General features: G+C 44.0%; 1 protein-coding gene across 5 annotated transcripts in view; it reads left to right on the forward strand.

Annotated features, from left to right (window-relative positions):
• Window positions 1–23293, forward strand: part of Nf2 (NF2, moesin-ezrin-radixin like (MERLIN) tumor suppressor) — a 90218-nt gene that overhangs the window by 25265 nt on the left and 41660 nt on the right. For 4 of the 5 annotated variants that reach the window (XM_090320433.1, XM_090320432.1, XM_090320430.1 and 1 more), the window contains exons 2-4: window positions 7735–7860; window positions 10218–10340; window positions 12263–12346. The exons of the other annotated variant lie outside the window; for it this stretch is intronic. In XM_090320433.1, the coding sequence (XP_090176559.1) occupies window positions 7735–7860; window positions 10218–10340; window positions 12263–12346 (333 nt within the window). The remainder of the gene's footprint in view (window positions 1–7734; window positions 7861–10217; window positions 10341–12262; window positions 12347–23293) is intronic. 5 annotated transcript variants of the gene reach the window in all.

Here is a 23293-nt window from a genome sequence, read left to right on the forward strand (position 1 = left end):
GAGGTGGCCTTTCCCCAACATGTGGCTGGTCCCTTCTTTACCCTGCTACAGTAGTGTCAGCAAGCACAAAAGGTTTCATTTCCTGTGGCTGCATGGCCCAAAGAAACTGCAATGTGAAAACTGACAAAACCAAAACAAATGGCAGTTGCAGGGTTCTAAGATGGCTGTCAGCCAAAGTTATTCATGAAGTTTCCCAGGTTAATAGACCCCAATCAGCCCTGCAGGTTACTCGTGCCATTTGCTTCCCATAACAGAAAAAGTACTGCATCCTTGCTCCATTCCCGCTGTGGAGGCTTAAGTGCTTAGCGCTATTTACTTAAAACATTCTAGGTTGATAAATGACAAGTACTTCACTCTGGGTAAAGCTCATAAATCCAGTCCCTACAAAAAAATAACAAGTTGACAGCACTTAGTCCTGTTTATAAAGTTCATGTGCATCTATCTTTGATACAAGCGCAAGTATATGTCTATGAAATTGCACTGCAGCCTGTTAAAGTCACAGGAAAGAAAGCGCAGGCATGAAGCCCAATAGCATGAGGCTTGCAGACTCCCCCTTTCCCAACCCCTCCCCCTGAAGGGCACCTGGAGGACAGGCCTGCCTTCCACGGAGTCCAGATTTCTGCTCCATCCCATTGCTCCTCCTTGCAAACCACCTTTTTCATACCCTCCATCTCCTTTTCTCTCTGCAGAATGAATATCTGCTCCTTAGCTTCTCCTCCTTGCTGGCTGTCTCCAGGCTGGGGCCTGCAGTGAAGGTAGATGAGGTGGCTAGAGATGAGTTTAAGTACATACTTCATCAGAACCAGGAGCTATTCTATTTTGAGCAACCTGTTCAGGAAAAACTATAAATCCTAACCAAAAAAAACACAAACAAAAAACACTATAAATAGCGGGAATGCAGAGTCCAAAAGGCTTCTGCGGCATTGGGTATCAGAAAAGTGATTTTTTCAATTTTATTTTATATCATCATCATCGTCATCATTATTTGTGTGGTTCTGAGGACTCAGGCCCCTGTGTGCTGGACAAGCACTCTGCCACTGAGTTATACCCCCAGCCAAGTGAAGACAATGTTTTAATAGGAAAATAAACAAACAGGAGACTCTTCCAGTTATCCCCACTTTTCTTAACCCCTCAGGTACTATTTCCAGAAGCTTCTCTGGACAGTCTGGTTCCTGACCAGTGTGGAAAGAGAATTGTCACACACACCGGGCCAAAGCTGTATATTCGGTACTGCACTGAACATTCAGTCCTGCAGATCTAGTAATTATGCTGTTTGTCAAATACTCCAAAAGTGCAGAGAACATTCCTTCACTTTGCAACAGCTTGGGCCCAATGGCAGACATGCTGTTCCCTCCGGCTGGTGTGACCACCCTTTTGTCAGCCCCTTCTTCACAAGCCCAGTCACCACATGCCTTCTGACCTAGCTCAAACAGTGACTCCTCAGTGAAGCCCCCCAGCCCTCCCTATACACAGGCCCAAGTTTTATTCCCACAGCACCTGGCTCTGTTAGCACTTAGCGGGTTCGTTTTCATTATCGGTTCTCCTGTCTTCCCCATCAGACAGGAACAGGGACTGCAACTTGTCCCAAATTCATCATTTATCTCCTGTGCAGAGCACAATGACTAGGACATAGTGGGTGCTCAATAAATGTTTGTCAAATGAGTGATTGTGTGGTTAGCTCGATGAGAATTGATGGCGCCCTTTCCCATCTGTCATCTATCATCCATGGTGGCAAGCTAGGCTGGGAGAGTTTAAGCAGCACCACTTGAGAATTCCTGGAGAGGAGGCGGCGGGAGGGAGGGGCGGGGGGGGGGCGGGGAAGGCGGGGATTAATAATAACTCCCCCGCATTGAGTGTTTATTTACTATGGGCTGAAGACTGACTTAGTCTTTTTTAATGTATTAATGCATTTAATCCTTAGATCAATCTGTTAAGACAGGTTCTGCTTATTATCCTTGTTGAAGCACAGGGAAGTTCAATAACTTGCCCAAGGTCACAGAGTGACAGGAGAGATCCATACCAGCGGTAGATAACTATGGCTTATCTATGCTTCCTGGAAAGAATCATGTCCTACTGTCCTGAGGCATCCATCTTATGTGACCATCCGATTTGTTTCTGTATAACTAGAATGGTACTACTTATATTTTATCCTTGGGAGATGAGAAAATTATTGCTGGACATCTGTGTGTGTGGTTCGAGGTAGAATTAGACAGCAAAGAATTGGCTTTAAGCTGGGTGCTGGTGTCATGCCTGTAGTCCTAGCTACTCAGGAGGTTTGAGGGGTGCAGTTTGTAGTCAGCCCACTCACGAAAGTCCTTGAAACTCTTATCTCCAGTTAACCACTAACAAGCTAGAAGTGGAGCTGTGGTTCAAGTGGTAGAGTGCTAGCTTTGAGCACAAAATCTCAGAGTCAGTGCGTAGGCCTTAAGTTCAAGTTTCAGGAATGGCACCAAAAATTTAAAAAAATTAAAAGAAAAGAAAAAGAAAAAAATGAATTGGCTTTAGATGGTATTTTTTTGTTTTTGTTTTTGAGATAGATTTTCGTCACGGCCTGGGCTGGACTAAATCTTGTGATCCTCCTGCCCCAGCCCCTGCTGGGATTACAGGCAGGTGCACCATGCCTAGCTGTTTCCATAGTAGCCCCCACTCAGACTAGACTCCACTGCTTTATTTCCTACAACCATCTGAACGCTTGCTTCTAGATCTTTGTATGTAGTGGTCTCCCTGCATGCTTTTCTGCTGGCTGCTCCTTTTCTAATCCTTGTCTTTACTCTGCTTTCTTTCCCACAACAAGCCAATGTAGGAGTTATTTCTCTGCTTCTCTCTGATACTAGGCATCCCTTCCCAAGGCCCCCCTAACCCTATTACCTCTCGAGGCACTCACTTACAAGAGTGAACTTATTTTTTGAGAGGGGGTGTCAAAGGAGGTGATGTTCAGTTCCCAGCTGATTTGTATACTAGATGCAGGGGGGGGGAGTAGGGGAGGGAATTGTCGCTTGCTCCTCTTTTCTCCCCTGCTCCTTAGTGGGCCTGCTCGGACACAGCATTTTAGTGGGAAGAGTGGATGTGGAGCTGACTGTGCTCCAAGTCGCCGAGCCTTGGGCTTTGCCGTTGTGTGATCAGTGGTGTTGGCCTGCGTGCGCTGTGGAGAAGAGGAGGATGACTAATGCCTGTACGGTCCAGGGAGACCTTCAGATGACAGTGAATCACTTCACAGCAGCAGCACAGTGCAGTGGGGCAGAGAGGAAACAGGATGAGCTGGGCTGTGTGGTGGCAAGTCTGTCCCGTACCAAGAAAGCCCCATCTACCCCCCAAAACCCCGCTTTCTATGGGATCCTGAACCCCACCCCACTATGAGCAGTAGTTCTTGTATGTGAAGAAATTCAGGATGGATCATCGGTGATCATTCTTGATTTCGAGCAGGCTCCACGCATGGGGGCAGGGCCGGGGCGTTAGGGGGGATGTGGGGAGGGGTGAAAAGGCCCACCTCAGATAGGGAATGGCATGTTGAGGTTAGACTTGACCAAATGGAACTTTTATTTATTTCAACTTAGATGGGGACTTGAACTAGGTATCTGATGCTTTTGCTCACCAGCTGCCACTACCAACTGAGTTATACCCTCCAACCCCAGATAAGTTACTCCTGAAAGAACATTTTGCCCGGTGCTGGTGGCTCAGGCCTGTAATCCTCACTACTCAGGAGTCTGAGATCTGAGGATCATGATTCAAAGCCAGCTCCGGCACAAAAAGTCCCTGAGATTCTTATCTCTAATGAACTGCCAGAAAACCGGGAAGTGGTGCTGTGGCTCAAGTGGTGGAGCGCTAGTCTTGATCTGAAAAGCTCTGAGACAGTGCTCAGGCTCAGAGTTCAAGCCCCCCGACTGTTTAAAAAAAAATTCTATCATATTTGTGCAGGAAATAGGTCAATATGGGCATCTCTATCTGCTTTTTTCAGGTAGCTGAACTAATCTCATTTAGCCTTAAGTTAATGGGGCATGTTCCCCCTTTTTCTTCCCCCCCAGCTTGTGATTTTTTCCCTTGTTCCGTCTTTCCCTTGGTAGAAACCATCAATGTGAAGCCAGGAGTACCAGTTCTGTGAAGGCCTTTTTACTTCTCAGGCTGTCTTTGCTCTGTGCTCCTCTCACCTCTCCCCCACTCTTCTCCCTCTCCCTTTTCTCCCTTCCCCTTTCTCTCTTCTCCCCCTTCCTTTCCACTCCATTTCCCCCCCTCATTTTCCCTCTCTCCTCTTCTTCCTTTTCCTCTCTTCCGTCTCCCCTCCTTCTCTCTACCCTTCCCCTTCCTTTTGTTCCCTCCCCCCCCCCCCCCCCCCCCCGGTCCTGGGGCTTGAGCTCAGGGCTTAAGCACTGTCCTTGGGCTTTCTCAAGGCTAGAGCTCTACCACAGCACCACTTCCAGCTTTTTCTATGTATGTGGTACTGAGGAATCGAACCTGGATCTTTGTGTATGCTAGGCAAGCACTCTACCACTAGGCCAAAGTTCCAGCCTTATCCTTCTGCCTTTTTTAAATGGCAGGTCCAGCTCATATTCCCCATGTTGACAGAGTGAGTCCAGAATGCAGATCTGTGCATATTGTTCCACTTTCTATATCCTCAAAGCCTCTGTGGCTGTTCTTTGAAGTCTAGCGTGGTCAGGCATTCATTCCCACTATGCCCAGTCCAAGCCCAGCTGTCATTTTCTGCTCCACCTAAGGACCTGGGGTTCCCTGTAGCTGTCAGGACTTCTGAGAAGATACGTTTTCTTCCTTCTCTCATGGACTCTCCCCTGGGTCTCTCTCTCCAGTCTTCTCTGTCCTGAGTACTTGCCTGTTTCTCCTGCAGGCACATTGTTACCATTGTTTTGTGTCCTCAGTGTCTGACACTGGCTGGTACCCTAAGCATGCTCTGCAGTACGAGTTGAAAGACCATGTAGGAAGCCACAGGCTCTAATCCACACAGAGTTATAAATGAACCATATCTGATTCTTCAAAAAGGGGGTTTGTTTCTGACACTGGTCACTCACTGGCAAGGGAGAGAGCAAAAAAGAGCAGAAGACCCTAGGGCAGAGAAAAGGCATCCAGGAACCTGGGGATTTGCATATCTTAGATCATTATAAAGGCCAGGGTCTGTGACTTTTTTTGTATAGAACTAGGATGGGTCTGCAGTAGTTCTTTAGGTATTAATTAGTTCTAACACTGATACCCTGTGATTCTTTGCACCAATGTTAAAAGTCTAAGTAGGTAAGAAAAACCTTAAGTAGGGCATTCTGAATAGTGAGGTTTCTTTCCCTCCTCCTGACTTTATTGCAAGCTCCATAGGGGCAAAGACAATGTCTTTCTGCACTCAACAAAGATACATCTGCATTTTTAAAACAAGAAGAAAGGAGAACAGGCAGATTGCATTAATACAATATTATGTTGGAAGATTTCAACTCCCAGGTTGGAAATTCACTCATGGTTCTCTTGGCAGCTTTCCTTCCGGCATGCCGCTCATCCCACTTGCAGCCAGCCAGCCAGCTAGCCAGCCCCTTCCTGCCAACGCCTGGCCGTGGCCGTGAGCTACGGTGCCCCGGGAATCATTCCCTTCATCCTTTGCCCCTGGGGTGTTTAACTTCTCCAAGCTAATGCCAGTTCTTTAGTGGTACATTATCTTGTAGCGAGGTAGGCATTTATAATTTATATACTGTGTGCGGGCTTAAAATAGACAAGAGGATAATCAGCATCCTGAAGCTTCCAGTTTTCCAAAATAACATTTCTTCAGTAAAGTCTGCCTGTAGGAATTAAAACCTGCCGTGAATTTAAAAAATAACAACCATTGTCCAATTAGCAGACAGCGCAGTGGGCATACCCGTTAAACTCAGCCTTACAGAAGGTGGAAGGTGATCCTCTTTAAAAAAATCAAAGTCATGATTAGGCACTGGTGGCTCATGCCTGTAACCCTCGCTACTCAGGAGGCTGAGCTCTGAGAATTGGGGTTCAAAGCCAGCTCAGGTAGAGGAAAGTTCCTACGACTCTTCCAGTTCATTACCAAAAAGCTAGAAATAGAGCTGTGGCTCGAGTGACAGAGCACTAGCCTTGAGCAAAAAAGCTAAAAGATAGCAGCCAGGCTCTGAGTTCAAGCCTACCAGTACACACAGACACATACACACACACAAAGTCCACAAACTTTTGTGGACATCAGTCTTCGTGGCATTTCAAGGCCTCCCTCTCATCAGAGAGGAGATGGGGCCAAGGTTGCAGGCCAAGCAGGAGAAATGCTTCAGCGAAGGACAAGGGCCGATGTGCACCTGGACCACTTGTCCACTGCAGCCTTGGTGTCCTTCCATCCAGGCTGCTGACTTGGACTGCAAACACTGAGAAGAGATGGCCTCGCCCGTTGAGTGCCCGCAGAGAACGCACAGTTCATTCTCATCTCTTAAAAACAGAAGACTTGGAGCTGGAGATGTTGCTCAGTAGTAGGCCGTTAGGTAGCACACTGCAAACCCTGGCATCCCTCTCCAGGGCTGGAGGGACGAAAAAGCCTACCCCGTACAATTGGGGTTTTAGCCAAAAGAAAATGGGCTACCAGGTATCTCCCCTATTTTTCTCTGTTGCTTTTACATCAGGTCTTTGGACCCTACATTTCATCCTTCCCCCTCATTTTGTGTCATTGTCTGCAGTGGACCTCGGATGATTTCTAATGAGGGGAGAGGGTTCTACAGTTGAGTGGTTTCGGTTCTCATGTCAGGCAACTTTGCATTTGAATTTATTATTGCTCTTACTGTGGTCACCATTTATGTGCTGTGTCAAATGTGATACAATTGCATGAATGTCCCCCGATACTGGGGAGCCGGTGGTTGAGGTGGAGAAGGAACAGGCAGCAGCTGGGGGTGATAATGGACCATCCCAGGTGCTGTAACTTGAAAGCCACTAGGTGGCAACATTTGCTAAGCTGCCCAGCATCCTCTTCTCCTACTAAGATATTAAACTTGCTCTTTCAGCTCCAAGATTGAATAAGTGTTGAAAGGGTTTAGCTTAGCAACCATTGCTTCAGGTGCTTTTTAAAAATGAGGCTATAGAATAAACACACTACAGTATTGATGTCTATTCATCATCTAGGTTTGGATACTGCAAGTTTGGAATTGCTCTTTGTGACCGTGAGCAAATTGCTTCCCCTTTGGCCCAGTCAGGCATGGTGAGAGTGGAAATCTGTCACTGGACAATCTGGTCTCTCCTGGTTCTTTTTCTCTGTGATTTATGACTTTACTTACAACTTATTCCCATAGATATTAAAATACTTTTATTAAAACTACACTTCAGGTAAAGCATACACAGACATACAACACTAGCCTTTTAAATCAAAGGGCTGGATCACGATTTAAAAAAAAAACCAAAACATCATCATGAAGGGAATTACTGCTTCAGAAGCTGACCATCTTCCTGGGTTAACTCAGGAGATTCCACTCTCCAAAATGAGGCTGCTTATTTACCAGATTTCCAAAATTAGCAGCTTTGGGGATATTAAGTAAGATCTGTAAGAAACTGTCCAAGGGAGGTATTGTGTGCACTGTGCAGTAATTAAGCTATTAAGCTCTAATTGGTATTTTCCTACTCATGGTTTTGTGTGGGAAGCTTTCAAATTCTTTAGAAGTTCAGTGCTCATCAGCCACCTTCGTGACATAGTGTGGGAACAATTTTGTGAGCTAGTGCATTATGACTTTTCCTTCCAATGTCCTTTCCTGTTTGTCTGTTACATTGCAGATGAAGTGGAAAGGGAAGGACCTGTTTGATTTGGTGTGCCGGACTCTGGGGCTTCGGGAAACCTGGTTCTTTGGATTGCAGTACACAATCAAGGACACCGTGGCCTGGCTCAAAATGGATAAAAAGGTGGGGCTGGCACTCCGTGACACCAGAGGGACTCCCTAGTTTATTTGCTTATCCACTCCTGTGACATGTAGGGGCGGGGGTTAGTTCCTGAATGAAGCTGTGCAGAAAGCAGATCCTGCAGGCGCTGCTAGACACCCAGCATTCAGTTCACTAGGACAAAACCGAGTCTGCCCAGGCTTTTTTGTCCTGTTTCCTTTTGGCTTCATGACCTTTGGTGTATTAAATCACTCATCAGGCTTTATAGATACAAATGACTACTGTCTTACACATTCTTTTTTTAAAAAGCCAGTTTTATATCTCTGAAAGCTTCTCTTGGGACTTGGGTTCTTTAGGGAATTTTTACAAGTCTTCTTGAGAATAACTGGAATTAATCATTCATGTGATCGAAAGAATAAAGAACTTGTAGCATAGAAACAGTGCCTATTTGGTCCTTAGAATCTTCTAGGGCTTCTGAAATGCAGGAACTCTGGGCCCCTGACTTGGAAATGAATCTGGCTTTGGGCAGCTACCTTCTCAAGAGTTAATATAATCCTGCAGGCACACGCTCCTCTTCTCCTGTTCACCTCATCATAGAGACGGCTGGGGAGCAGGGCCAGGTGCTTTTGCCAGACACTCCTAAAAGATACTTGTGTCTTAAAATAAGGCAACAGAGTGATACCTAAGTGATACCTGCACTGCCCACCCCCCAGCCAAAGTCATCTACTGCTTAGCTCGATAAACAAAGCTGTGTTGTTTTGCCCATGAGAATCTAGGCCAAGATGTTCCAATTATGTTCACATGTGTACACAGTCCTCCACTTCCATGTTGGAGTCCTTGCTGATTGTAAATTTCAGATGCTAATTCCTTGCGATCATAAACTGGCCAAGTGCCACAGAAGGCAGTGTCAAGCCAGGGTGTCCTCCTTCCAACTTGTTTTGCATCTCCTCCATCCTGTCCTTTGGAATTTGAGCAGGGGCATGGAGAGGTCATATATCAGACACAGCAAAACTTGCAGTATTTTTTGATTCTCAGCGAAGTAAATTTGAAACCGTACCTGAGTGGTGATGGCTGAATGGATGTTAGATGGGGCGTCAGAGGAAGTAAAGTGTGACACATGTTAGTGGCGCCCGGGAGCCTGTCGCATGGCATGTTTATGTCTTAAAACAAAATTCACTCTGGAGAGCAGAAGTTTCGAGCTTCTCGGGGGTGGATAGAATTGTTAGATTAAAGGCAGTGGTTTACTTACTGTGCTACAAGCATTTTGTGGGAAGTCTCTGGAGGGTCCTAGAAACAAAGGGCTTCCACATTTCGAAATATGGACACGTTTTGCTTCTGTTGCTTAGTTGACATCGAAATGATGACATATTTATTAGTTCATTGTCTCCCCCCTCTCTTATTTATTTATTTATTTATTTATTGTTTCCAATCCCGGGGCTTGATCTCAGAGCCTGAGCACTGTCCTTGGGCTTTCCTCAAGGCTAGCACTGGACCACTTGAGCCACAATACCACATCTGGCTTTTCTATGTATGTGGTACCGAGGAATCGAACCCCAATCTTCATGCATGCTAGGCAAGCACTCTACCACTAGACCAAACTCCCAGCCCAGTTCATTGTCTCTTAAGCTGTATTATAACCACACCTGCATAGTAGAGGTAAGCAGCAAAAAGATAAAAATAAAAAAATAAATAATTCTCCTACTTCAAATATTTTAAAAATTATCTTCATTCTTTATCAGATGTGGTGTCACCTGCCTGTAATCCTAGCTACGTTGGAGGCACAGGTCAGGAGGATTGTACTTCTAGGCCAGCCTGGGCAAAAAGTTTATGAGACCTCTCCCTCCCCCCATCTCAGTCTATAGAAGGCTGAGTGGAGGCATGGGTCTGTCATCTCAGTTACAAAAGCATTGCAGTACAGGCTCACCCAAGCTTAAATGTGAGACCCTGTTTGAAAGACAACTAAAGCTAAAAGGGCTAGAGGCATCTTCCATAAAGGAGAGCGCTCGGCACCAATGTGTTACACAATTGTAGCTTGTAACTGTTTCTGTGACCTTGAGAACATGAGTGCCTTCATCTTAGCTCTGCTTACCTCTTGAGAATAGTGATTGATTTGGTTCAGAACCCCTCGTGAAGCAGATATTACCCCTTGTTATGGATGGCTCCGTGAATGCTTCCAACTACGGAATCACAACTTTGGGGAAATGTGAGGAACGTAATGTTGGGGGTAGGGGGGTGGACTTACACTTTCCCTGCAAAACGGGATTTGATGGTAGCACAGGAAGAGGGAGCAACACTCTGTGTGTGTGTGTGTGTGTGTGTGTGTGTGTCTGTCTGTCTGTCTGTCTGTCTGTCTGTCTGTCTTTTGCTCTGCAATCCTGCAGGTGTTGGATCACGATGTTTCAAAGGAAGAACCAGTCACCTTTCATTTCCTGGCTAAATTTTATCCTGAGAATGCTGAAGAAGAACTGGTTCAGGAGATCACACAACATTTATTCTTCTTGCAGGTACTCCAGCCCCATGCCACCTTCCCCCTTGTCCCCCTTCTCTCCCTCTCCCTCTGAATTCTGGGAAGCAATCTAGTGGACCCCTCCCTTAGAGCTGACCACGAACACCTCCCTATTGCAGAAATGCTCTGCCTCTAGATAGGCAGTCCTTTTGGTTCTGTAATAGAAAAAAATCCTTCAGAACAGAACTATAGCCAAGTGATGAGATTGGTGTCAGATGAAATTGTGAAGGTGTGATGATGAAGCCTGGCTAGAAGCAGCTACCTAATGTAAACCTTCTTGAAGACGGATCCCTGTTTCTTCTGACTAACTTGGAAGTACCCTGAAGTTACAAAGAAGGTCTACAGGGAGTTTTATAAAGCAGCAGTGCTCTGAAGTTCAAAAATCAGCTCTCATTAAGACAGGACTTCTGAATGTCAGCAACACTAGATTTCAGTCATCCTACTGCAAATAACTCTTGGTCTTTTTTCTTCTTGCTCCCCCCACTCCTGCATGAGAGTATAAGCCCCTTAAAAACACAGCTTTCCAAGTCCTAAGTAATTACTCAACTAAATTAAAGAAATGAGACCGTAACTCTAGGTGAATCACCTAGCGTTTCGGGGAAGAAGATTCACCTGAGGATGCAAACCTCTGTCATCTTCGTGTGTGTGTGTGTGCACACTGCTTGGTTAGAGCACGTCTCTAATTTCCTGCCTACTTGCAGTGATTGGCACTGGGGCCTCTCGTATACCCCAAGATATCCACTGTTCATTGCATGATTTCCCAGAAGTAGCTGTGTGGTGTTTCCACAGTTCTTATAATTAATTTGAGGTTCAGTGTATTATGTTCAGTAAGCAGTGAGATATAATAAACCCCCCCTAAAGAATTAAAAAAACAAACAAACCAAGAAAACATTATTGCTTTGTTTTGTTTTGTTTGAAACAGAATCTTGCCATGTAGTCCAGGCTGGGCCTCAACTCTTGATCCTCATGCCTCAACTACCTGAGTGTTGAGACTATGGCTTTGCACCACCACATCCAGCTAAATAGCTAATAACTTGTATATAAATATATATGTATGTACACATATATTCCATGTATATGATTATATACAAGGAAATATATATTTTTACATATATATGCATGGATGTTTGTATACATGTACACAAATTTCTCAAATTTCTCTTCATTTTCAGGTCAAAGGGTAGCCTTTCAGTTTTTCTGCAATGTATCTTCTTTTGTTTTTTATTTTTACCATCACGTGTTATGGGAGCTGGCCTTGCTGTGCTGTTTACTCTGGTGCACGTCCACTTCTGCAGCTTTGTTGCCTCTATGGCTGGGAGTATCACATGCTGCACCATTCTACGAAATTAAGGGCCATAAGATATGTTAATTCAACATAATGGCTAAGGAATTATATTTCCTGAACCTCATGTATTAAAAGTTGAATTGATCAAATTTTATGGCTTCCTTTTTCCTTACAGCAGCATATTGAAAGTGCAGGCGTTTTTCTGCAGTCATAACTCAGTGGCTTTGGTGGGTTTTGTGTGTGAAGACTGGAAAGTAGATTCTGTTTCCTCCAGTGCAGTGCACGCTCAGCAGGGGCCCAGGAACCCCTTAGCACCCCTGACTTCTCGAGTTCACAGCTCTGTCACAGCCCAGATATCAACCTCTGTTGGGGCCAATGTCGTGCACACTGTCCAGCCTGATTATGAAGAGGGTGTTCATGTAGAACAAGTGTATAAATAAGTTCTTAGTAACTGAACTCTCAACTGGTCTACTGCAGTCGGGGGGGGGGGGGAGATGGTCCCCTTTGTCAGAAAATCATGAACAGGCTGCTTTGGCAGTCTTCATTTAGAACATCCTGTAGCCATCTGCCGTGAGCAGCCTGCATGGCGCGCTCACACGCATGCGGTCTCATGTCTCCCTCATTGCCCCTTTCAGGTGAAGAAGCAGATTTTAGATGAAAAGATCTACTGCCCTCCTGAGGCTTCTGTGCTTCTGGCTTCCTATGCTGTCCAGGCCAAGGTAGGTACGGGAAAATGCCTTCTTGGATGCTAGCTTGTGTCACACGACGACGACTTCTTGAGATGTCCTGAAATTTGTGGATTTGAGTCTGCTGTGGCTGTCCAACTTCTTTGTAATCGTGTGTGTGTGTGTGTGTGTGTGTGTGTGTGTGTAGACAAATAGCAAGCGTATTTCTCTAGTGAGTTAGAATTCATTCTAAGTGAATTCACTCAGAAAGGTGAAATTTCTGTGTAATCTCATTATGCATATGTGGTTCATTACCCTGACCATGGCAACTTCTTTTTCTTAACCAGGAAAAGTGAATTGATGACCTTTAATTATGGCTAGATGTGGCTTTTAGGTTATCGTAGTTCAGGTTCTCTCTCTAGACTTCCCTTCTGAGAGCCAGCTACCCTGTGTGAGGTGTGTCCTTATAGGTTCTTATAGAAGCCACACCCTTGCAAGACCTATCTGCTTAGCTACACTGGTGTTCAATGTTAGCCACTGCTGGCTTTGGGCCCACTGAGCCCAGCTGAGCTACCGGGTATCCTAAAGTGAACCCACGTTTATATTTCATCGCTGCAGTCTGAAAATGGCGAGAGAGGGCCATCATCATGAGTTTTGTATTTATATCCACTCTGGCTTTTTTTTTTTTTTTGCCTGTCCCGGGGCTTGAACTCAGTGCCTACATACTCTCTCTGAACCTCTTTGTGTTCAAGGCTAACATTCTACCACTTGAGCCACAGTGCCACTTCCAGCTTTTTATGAGTAGTGTATTGGTGATAAGAGTGTGGTAAGCCAGGTTCTGGTGGCTCATGCCTGTAATCCTAGCTACTCAGGAGGCTGAGATCTGAGAATCGGGGCATAAAACGTCCGTGAGGTTCTTATCTCCAATTAACCACCAGAAAAACGAGAAGTACTGCCATGGCTCAACTAGTAGAGTGCTATCCTTGAGCTGAAGAGCTTAGGGACAGCACCCAGGCCCAGAGTTCAAGCCCCACAACTGGGGGAAAAAAAAAAAGAGAGACTGGGAGTTTGGTCTAGTGGTACAGTGCTTGCCTAGCATGCATGAAGACCCATATTCAATTCCTCAGTACCACATACATAGAAAAGCCAAAAGTGGTATTGTGGCTCAAGTGGCAGAGTGCTAGCCTTGAGGATAAAGCCCAAGGATAGTGCTCAGGCCCTGAGTTCAAGCCCCAGGATTGGCAAAAAAAAAAAACAAGAGTGGAGTGTCCCAGACTTTCCTGCCAAGGCTGGCTTTGAACCTTGATCCTCAGATCTCAACCTCCTGAGTAGCTAGGATTACAGGTGTGAGCCTCTGGTGATTGGCTCCCCCCAAATACTGGGGCTAGATTTTAGGGCCTTACACTTGTTACACAAAGGCTCTTCCTTTTCCACCATCTTCCTAGTCCATTTTGCTTTAGTTACTTTTCCCACTTTTGTGTTCCTTGGATGATGGCCCTCTCTTTGCCTCCCATGTAGCTAAGATAACAGGCTTGTACTGCCACTCCTGGCTTATTGATTGAGATGGGAAAGTGTGTGTGTGTGTGTAATTTTTTTGCCCCAACTGGCCTTGAACTGTAATCCTTCTGATCTCTACCTCCCAAGTGGCTAGGGTTACAATTGTGAGCCAGTGGATCTGGCCCTCCCCTCTGTTCTTATAAAAACATTAGAGGGGCCGGGTGGGCTCGGGCGGTGGCTCATGCCTGTAATCCTAGCTACTCTGGAGGCTGAGATCTGAGGATCAAGGTTCAAAGCCAGCCTGGGCATAAAAGGACCTGCACAACAGGACCTGTGACTCTTATCTCCAATTAACCTCTAAAAAATGGGAAGGCTTGGCTCAAGGGCAGGGGCATAGTCTTGAGCCGAAGAGAGCAGGGACAGTGCCCAGGCAGAGTTCAAGCCCTATGACCCACACAAAAAAAGACAAAAACCAAAACAAAAAGAACAACATAAAAACATTAGCAGGTCAGCCCAGAGTGCTTTATATTCCTTGGATTTTCCACTCTAATCACATACCACTTTTCTTTTTTGGTCAGTCATGGGGCTTGAACTCAGGGCCTGGGTGTTGTCCTTTGCTCTTTTGCTTAAGGCTAGCACTGCAGCACTTTGGGCCACAGCACCACTTTCAGATTTCTGTTGGTTAACTAGAGATCTTCCTGCCTGGGCTTGCTTTGAACCTCAATCTTCAGATCTCTTCAGATCTCAGCTTCCTGAGTAGCTAGAATTACCGGTGGAGCCACCAGCACTAGCCATGCCACTTTCTTTGGTCCCCTGGCTTCCTGCTTTTCCTTAAAGCATAAGAAGATGGATAGCTCCAGAATCAAGACACTTTGATGACTTGCCATTGTAAAGCATAATTCTTTCAGTTCTTTTTCATTTTCATTATAGATTTTTATAAAGTCATCCCTACAGTATTAGAAACATTCATAAGATATTCTTCTTAGCTCACTTTTTTACTTTTTTTTTTTAGATAGCTTAATACAATTTTAGATCAAAGCCAGGACGTAGCTGGCATGTCATTGGGTTGGAGAAAAGGCTGCACATTGTCACAACTGGACAGACCAGTAGAAATGCTAGAGTCAGTTGAATCATTGGGTGACTCATTTAATGTCTGCTGAATAGCCACCAGATCTTGAGGTGCAGGGTTTCACTATCATAGATATGGGCACTAGAGCAAGTATCTAACCTCAGTGATTCCTCAAGGTCACTGGGGCAGTCTTGGGTTACCTTAAGGACCGAATCCATGAGTTGGGGATGGCATTTTATACCTCCCCTCTTCATCTTCCTTGGAAAATGAGTAATTGAGAAAACAGAAAATGGGCCTTGATTCAACTAAAACATATGCTTCCTTTTATGCTTTGATCAAGAATATTAGTAACAGGAAAAATGTGTTCTTTCAATCAGTAGCGTCTTGACAGTGATGAAGCAGTCATTGTCACAGTCATTAAACCTGGGCACTAACTGGCCCAGAGTCCAGTTTTGGTTTTTTTTTTCCCCTTCATATTTCTTTCCCCAGCAGAGCAAAGTCCCAAGCTTTTAAGGACTTTACCTCAGTTCGAAAGGCTATATTTTCTGTGTATGAATTTGGTCCACAAATTCAAAGGCCACCTGTTGGGAAGGAAAAAAAATAACTTTTCGGGGAACCAGCAGATGTTTGCTTAAACAGATGTCACTTTAGGAAAGCCCTACTGATTTGGATCCTGCTAATTTGAAGTTAAAAGTGATTCACAGACAGCATATGTGGTTCATATGAAGGAGGAGTGCTAAGCATTTTTTTTCCAGTTTAAAATGTAAGGATCTTACAAATAAAGGTAATCTCTGGTTTAAGAAGTCTGCATTTGGTTCAAACACCAATACCACTAAAAAAAAAAAAAGTCTTCATTCTGGAAAATTGAAGTTTACTATAATGTGCTTGCAGTTTCCATGTCTTCTAGTTAATATTAGGTTCCTTTCTTTCTTTCTTTCTTTCTTTCTTTCTTTCTTTCTTTCTTTCTTTCTTTCTTTCTTTCTTTCTTTCTTTCTTTCCTTTTTTGTAGGTCATGGGGCTTGAACTTGGCCTGGGCTCTGTTCCTGAGCTCTTCAGCTCAAGGCTACCACCCTACCCTTGAGCCAAGCCCCACTTCCTGTTTTCTAGAGAGGTTAATTGGAGATAAGAGTCTCAGGTTCTTTTGTGCCTAGGCTGGCTTTGAACCTTGATCCTCAGATCTCAGCCTCCTGAGTAGCGAGGATCACAGGCATGAGCCACCAAGCCTGGCTGTATTAGGAATTTCTGATTATAATATTAATAAGATCATACAAATCTGTACTGTTTTTTTTCGGGGTGGGGGTGGTTTGGATTGGGTTTTTGCTTTTTTCTTTTTGACAGTACTAGGGTTTAAACTCAAGGCCTTGTGTTCACTCCACTTGTTTGCTCATTCCCTTGGCTGGCACTTTACCACTTGAACCCCTACACCTTTCTTCTTTATTTTTCAAGGAAGTAATTGAGTTTTTGCTTGCAGCCAGTCTTGGACTAAGATCTTCTTACCTCTGTCTACCTCTGGCTAGTGGGATTATAGGCATATGCCCCCTTTCCTGGCTTGTTTTTGAGGTAAGATCTCACTTGCTTTTTTGCCCAGGCTGTCTTTGAGCTGGAATACTTCTATCTCTGTCTTCTGAGTAGCTGTGATTATAGGTGTGTGCCAGCATGCCCTCCCCTGTCTATACTGTTTTAATAGTGTTATAATAAGATATTTCACATGTTACCTATAATAGATCATGTAGTGTGTTTTAGGAGCCAAGCCTTCAAGAGTATTTGTCTGTTTTGTAAATGCAGAATTTAAGAATCAGAAAGCATTAGTGATTTGTCCAATGTCATTTTTTTTTAAATAGGGTATCACTGTGTAGCTCAGGCTGGCCTCAAACTCAATGTCTTTTTGCCTCAGCTACCTGACAATCACTATATATATATATATATATATATATATATATATATATATATATATTTTTTTTTTTTTTTTTGGTGCCAATCCTGGGGCTTGAACTCAGGGCCCGAGCACTGTCCTTGGGCTTTTTCCTCAAAGCTAGCACTCTGCCACTTGAGCCACAGCACCACTTCTGGCTTTTTCTATGTATATGATACTGATGAATTGAACCCGTGTCTTTGTGTATGCTAGGCAAGCACTCTACCATTAGGCCAAACTCCCGGCCCCAAGCATAATATTTTTATCTTTGATGCTACTTCTATTTTTAATTTGCTGATCCTGGGGCTTGAACTCAGGGCCTGGGTGCTGTCCCTGTGCTTTTTTAGTTCAAGGATGGAACTCTACCATTCGAGTCATTACTCCACTTTTGACTTTTGGGTAGTTAATTGAAGTTAAGCTTCGCATAGATTTTCTTTTCTAAGCTGGCTTCTAACTGAGTCCAATCTCAGACTCCTTAAGTAACTAGGATTACAGGTATGAACCATAAGTACCCAGCTATAACTCTTTCTCTCTTTTGTTGTAGTAGTGGGGATATAATTTAGGACCTCACACATGCTAAGCAAGCATTCTACCACTGAGCTGCCCACTTCTCAATGGAGATCTGCAGTAGAGTGGGCCAGGAGAGTGGTGCCTGGCCAGGTACCACAGTGTCTGGAGCCAGGGTCAGCATTCTGCTCTTTCTCCGTCACTGCCTCATGAGAATGAGGTCTTTGGGGATCACACATTGCTTTCTACTAGCTTCCAGTTTTACAAGTCATAATGGTTCCTTCCATTGTATGTGTTAGTTTTCTTCCACAACCTTTCAGAGACAGAATGGAACTTTAGAAATAGGGAGGGGAATTGAAATTGAGCTCATTAACACATGCAATCCAATTATGCACAAATACTCATACAGTATTTCAGCTGTTTGAATGATATAGACACAGTTCTAAAGCATAAAGAAACAATTACTGTCAAAAGTATAAATACAAATATTAATCACATGGTTCAGTTAACAAGAACCATATTTCTTTGTTGGAGTTTGAATTGTGCCTGAATCAAAAGCATGGGCATTTTTTATTTTTAGTCTAGGCACATTGACACATGAAACCATCTTAGGATATTTACACCACCTGTTGAATTTTATATTGACAATCTGGTAGTTGAAAAGTGTTCTTAGTTAAAGTAACTTTGAAGCCAGGCACTGGTAGCTCACACCTGTAATCTTAGCTACTCAGTAGGCTGAGCTCTGAGAACAGTGGTTCAAAGCCAGCTCAGGCAGGAAATTCCCTGAATGTCTGATTTAACACTAGAAAACTGAAAGTGGCACTATAGCTCAAAGTGGTAGAGCTGTAGCCTTGAGTGAAAGCTCAGAGACAGCACTTAGCCCATGAGTTCAAGCCTATGACTGACAAAAAAAGAGTGACTTTGATGTAGGATGGTATATAATGGATGAATTTTTTAGTGCTGCCTGCAGACTCCTAGTGATGAGAAAGGAGTGGTGGGAGACGATGCACGTGTTTCTTCTCCTTTAGTACACTTAGCATTGGCAGCTTATGATTCTTCCTGCCCCCACCAGCAGTCACTCCTATCTACCCTCATCCTCAGGCAACCACTAATGTGCTTTCGGTCTCCAGGGACTTGCCTATTGTGGACATTTCAGATAAGTAGAATTCTACAATACAGCTCTTGTACATTCCTTTTTTTTTTTTTTTTTAATTTTGTCAGTTGTGGGGCTTGAACTCTGGGCCTGGGCGCTGTCCCTGAACTCTTCAGCTCAAGGCTATCATCCTACCCCTTGAGCCACAGCACCACTTCCAGTTTTCTGGTGGTTAATTGGAGATAAAAGTCTCACAGACTTCAGTGCCCAGGCTGGCTTTGAACCGTGATCCTCAGAGCTCAGCCTCTGGAGTTGTTAGGATTACAGGCGTGAGCCACGACACCTGGCTTCCACATTCCTTCTTTTTTACTTAAAACTGTCAGAGTAGATTGGCCAGCTTTTTCTTTTTCAGCTGCTGAGCAGCGTTTCACAGAGACACCATGGATTATGTAGACATCTGTATCAGCAGAAACTAAGTTAAATTTTGGCAGCACTCAAGACTTGGTACTTGCTAAGCAATGTGCTCCACCAGTCGGGTCATACCTCTAGCCCTTATTTGTATTAATTTTATTTGAGGCAGATCTTGCTCTATGCCTAACCAGTCCTGACTGTGATCCTCCTATTTGTGCTTCCTTTTGTGGCTGGCACAAGAGGCACATACCACTTTCCTCAGCCCTTGTGCTGCCTCCATAGCCTGGGATTACTGGTGTCCACTGTACTCAGCCACTGGCTGAGAGGGAGTCTGCAAACTTTTTGCCCAGGTTGGCCTTGAGCCATGATTGCCCCGTCTCTGTAGCTAGGATTATAGGCTTAAAGGACCATGCCTGGCTTTTTCTTTGTTTTTTTTTTTTTTTTTCTCTGCCGTTTATAAACAAAAACAATTGTTGCTAAAGGCATATATTAATATTTCACTGTGGTAGACACCATAAAATGACATACTGAGCTTTTGCTTTTTTTTTTTTTTTGCCAGTCATGGGGACAGAACTCAGGGCCTGAGCACTGTCCTTGGGCTTTCCCAAGCCTAGAACTCTACCACTTGAGCCTCAGCACCACTTCCAGCTTTTTTCTATGTATGTGGTACTAAGTAATCTAACCTGGGAACCTGGGTCTTCATGCATGCTAGGCAAGCACTCTTAACACTAGGCCAAATTCCCAGCCCGACATACTGAGTTTCTTGTTTTTGTTTTTTTTTTTGCCAGTCATGGGCTTGAGCTCAGGGCCTCAGCACTGTCCTTGGACTTTCTCAAGGCTAGACCTCTACCACTTGAGCCTCAGCACCACTTCCAGCTTTTTTTTTTTTTTCCTATGTATGTTGTACCGAGGAATCGAACTCAGGTCTTCATGCATGCTACGCAAGCACTCTACCACTAGGCCAAACTCCCGGCCCCCAGATATACTGAGTTTTAAAGAATATTTTAAAAAAAGTTTTTGATAGTACTGGGCATTGAACTTGGGGACTTGTGCTTAGTAGACAAATGCTCTACCACTTGAGCCATGTTCTTAGTTCTTTAACTTCAGACTGTTTTTTAGAGGGGTCCTGTCCTTTTTCCAGGGCCAGCTTCTCCCTGTCTCTTGAGTAGCTGGGATTATAAGCATGGGCCACTATGTTGTGTCTCATTTAAAATTTATGTCATGTTTAGCCAAGTGTGGTGGCGCCTGCCTGTAATCCTAGCAATCAGAAAACAAAGGCAGGAAGCTGAGCCTAGGCCATGTGTCCAAATCCAAGTGGGCCTATACTACAAGTTGAGATTCTGTCTTAAAACCATAACAACAACAACAAAAGTAAAACTGAAGTAATATTTAGTAAAAGAAGTCTGAAACAAAAGGCCACATTCTGTAAGGTTTTGTTGAAAGGAATGTCCAACGAGGCAAATCCACAGAGACAGAAAGTAGATTTAGTGGTTGCCGGAGGGCAGGAGGAGGAAATTCAGTGACTGCTGGCAGGTGTGGGTTTTCTTTTGAAGGCGATGGAAGTGTTCTAGGAGTAGAGAGGAGTGTTGGATGCACCACATACTGAATATACTAAAACCCAGTGGATTGGATACTTCAAATGATAAAATGTAAAGCACTTAAATTTAAATACATATGGCCAAATCACCTTTTGCAAAGTGTTGTCCTAATTAACTTCCAACAACAACGTATGAGACTATCAAATTGTGCACATCTCCGACAGTGGATTCTCTCAGCCTTTTAAATCATCACTAATCTGATGGAAAAGTAGAATTTAAATAACTTGCATCTCCTCACTTACCGTAAACATCTTCTCATAGGTTCACTGGCTGTTTGTATTCTTTTTTTGTGCTACAACTGCTTATGACTAGTCCTGCTTTTCTCTTGAATGGCTTATCTTTTTCTCATTGATTTATAGCACACCTAGGTTTACAATGTCTGTACTTTTGGCTTATTGATTTGTGGTTCATATATTCTGGATATCCACTTTGTGTCTTTTTTTACATATCAGACTTGTCAGTCTTTATGTTTAGAGTGACTTAGGCTTCACCAACCATCACTGACTGTACACATACATGCTCTGTATTTTTTCTGACATTTTTGTAGGTTTTCATTTATAGATGTAAGTTTAATCCGTCTGAAATTTAGCAATTGTATGTGGTAGATTTTTTTCCTATGTATATATGAACTAGAAGCTTATATAGAAATCCTGTTTAAAACATTTAATTTTCCATTCATCTGAACAAAGGAAATTGCAGAAAAAAGCCTCCATGTAAAGACTTGATTCTAGGTATATAGGTGTACTTGTAGTCCTAGCTACTTGGAAGGCTGAGACAAAAGAATTGATCCCAGGAGTGTCAGGCCAACCTATTTTTTGTAGATCATGGGGCTTGAACTCAGCCTGGGAGTTGTTTCGGAGCTCTTGAGCTCTAAGGCTACCGCCCTATCCTTGAACCAAGCCCCACTTCCCGTTTTCTAGTGGTTAATTGAAGATAAGAGTCTCAGGTCCTTTTGTGCCTGGGCTGGCTTTGACCCTTGATCCTCAGATCTCAGCCTTCTGAGTAGCTAGGATTACAGGCATGAGCCACCTCGCCCTGGGTATTTTTTTTTTTAAGTCAAAGAAGAAAAGAAAAATAAAAAGAGAATTGTCTCCCAGAATTGTTCAAATGTTAAGGGCTTTTTCGTCTGTTTGATTTTTGCTTTTGTAATATTGGGGATCAAATCCAGGTAAATGGTTGCTATACCACTGTCCCCTCCCTCAGACCAAAGCAGCTAGAGGCGAGTTGGAAAGACCCTTTACCTTATGACATAATTTGATCTTAATTGCCATATCCTCATGTGATGACAGTATTTGTTTTTTTTGATGTTAGAGATTGAACCCAGATCCTCACACGTGCTAAGCATGTACTCTACCACTGAGCTGTACCCTGAACCTTCTTGAATTTCAAGTGTTTCATATCAGGAGTAGATCCAGCTTTTGTGAGTTCTGATGCTGAGGTAATATAGGGGTTTCGCTTCAGCGCAAAAATACCAAATGATGAATATAAGATTCGGCCCAGGCAGCTGCAGAGACCTGAAACCCATGCTTCCTTACCTTCCCAGCAAATCCAGCCTGTTTGTTATCAGAATGCATCTGTTACATAAAGGCATGAGAAGCAGCCTCTCTGCAACCACTAAGAGCAAGAGTGAGCACTGTGACTTACTTTCATATTCACTACTGCCAGGACTGCAGGATTAGGGTTTTCCGTCCTTTGGTTTTTAAAGAGACATTTAAGAGCAGACACATACATCAAGGTGGCTTTAATGTGACGAATGCAGTTAGTCCAGTGGTGAAGTTCTTTCAGCAGTCTTTGCCACCCCTGCATGGCTCAGATGTAATATATTTGATCAGTGAAGTAGCTGGGAGCACCATATAATTTAATAATGGGAATCATTAATCTTTCAAGTGTTTAGAACCTGATTTACAGCTTGAACTTTGCATATCTGCTTACTTCTGCATTAAAGTTTCTTCCATCCGTGCTATTGAAAGATTTGCACATGCTACTAACAGCTGTCTTTAACATCCTCCTCCTTCAAAAACTGGGGTCCTGGGCCAGGAGTTTGGCCTAGCGGTAGAGTGCTTGCCTAGCATGCACAAAGACCTGGGTTTGATTCCTCGGTACCACATACATAGAAAAAAAAAAAGCCGGAAATGGTGCTGAGGCTCAAGTGGTAGAGCTCTAGCCTTGAGAAAGTCCAAGACAGTGCTCAGGCCCTGAGCTCAAGCCCAGGACTGGCAAAAAACAAAAAATAAAACTGGGGTCCTGTCTAGCAGAGATGCCAGTAATGATCACACCTGGCTGGGGGCCCGCTCCTCATACCTGTAATTCTAGCTACTCAGGAGGCTGAGATCTGAGGATCCCAGTTCAAAGACAGCCAGGGCAGGACTCTTATCACCAGTTAACCACCAGAAAATTGGAAGTAGAGCTGTGGCTCCAAGTGGTAGAGTGCTAACCTTGAGTGGAAAAGCTCAGGGACAGGGCTGAGGTCCTGAGTTCAAGCCCTGTGACTGATCTCCCACTCCCCCACCCAAAAAAGTCACATCCACCTCTAGGTAGGAAGCAAGCACTGTGAAGTGCTTACTGTGCTTGTGTTTCTCCTCATCACCTGCTAGAAGGCAGGCTCTGTTTTGCCCTTCCTTTGTAGTGAGGAGGCTGAGGTTTACCAAGGGAATGCTTTGTTTAAGACCCCAGAGGTGATCTCTAGAACTCTACCTTCAGAATCCTCCAAGGCCCAGTGTCTTCACTTAACAAATAACCAAATAGTCTTGGAGAGGCCTGAGACAGCTCTTCTGCCATCTAGTTGTATCACAGATAAAACTGTCAAAGATAGTAGCTCTTTTGAACTTTTCAGGCATTATTTCATTTCCACTTTGTAGGAGTCCTATGAGGCAATTACAAGTATAAGCCCCATTTTACAGAAGAGAAAACTGAG

Source organism: Megascapheus bottae, chromosome 28, assembly GCF_031878675.1.
Source record: "Megascapheus bottae isolate mThoBot1 chromosome 28, mThoBot2.hap1, whole genome shotgun sequence".
Classification (NCBI taxonomy): Eukaryota; Metazoa; Chordata; class Mammalia; order Rodentia; family Geomyidae; genus Megascapheus; species Megascapheus bottae.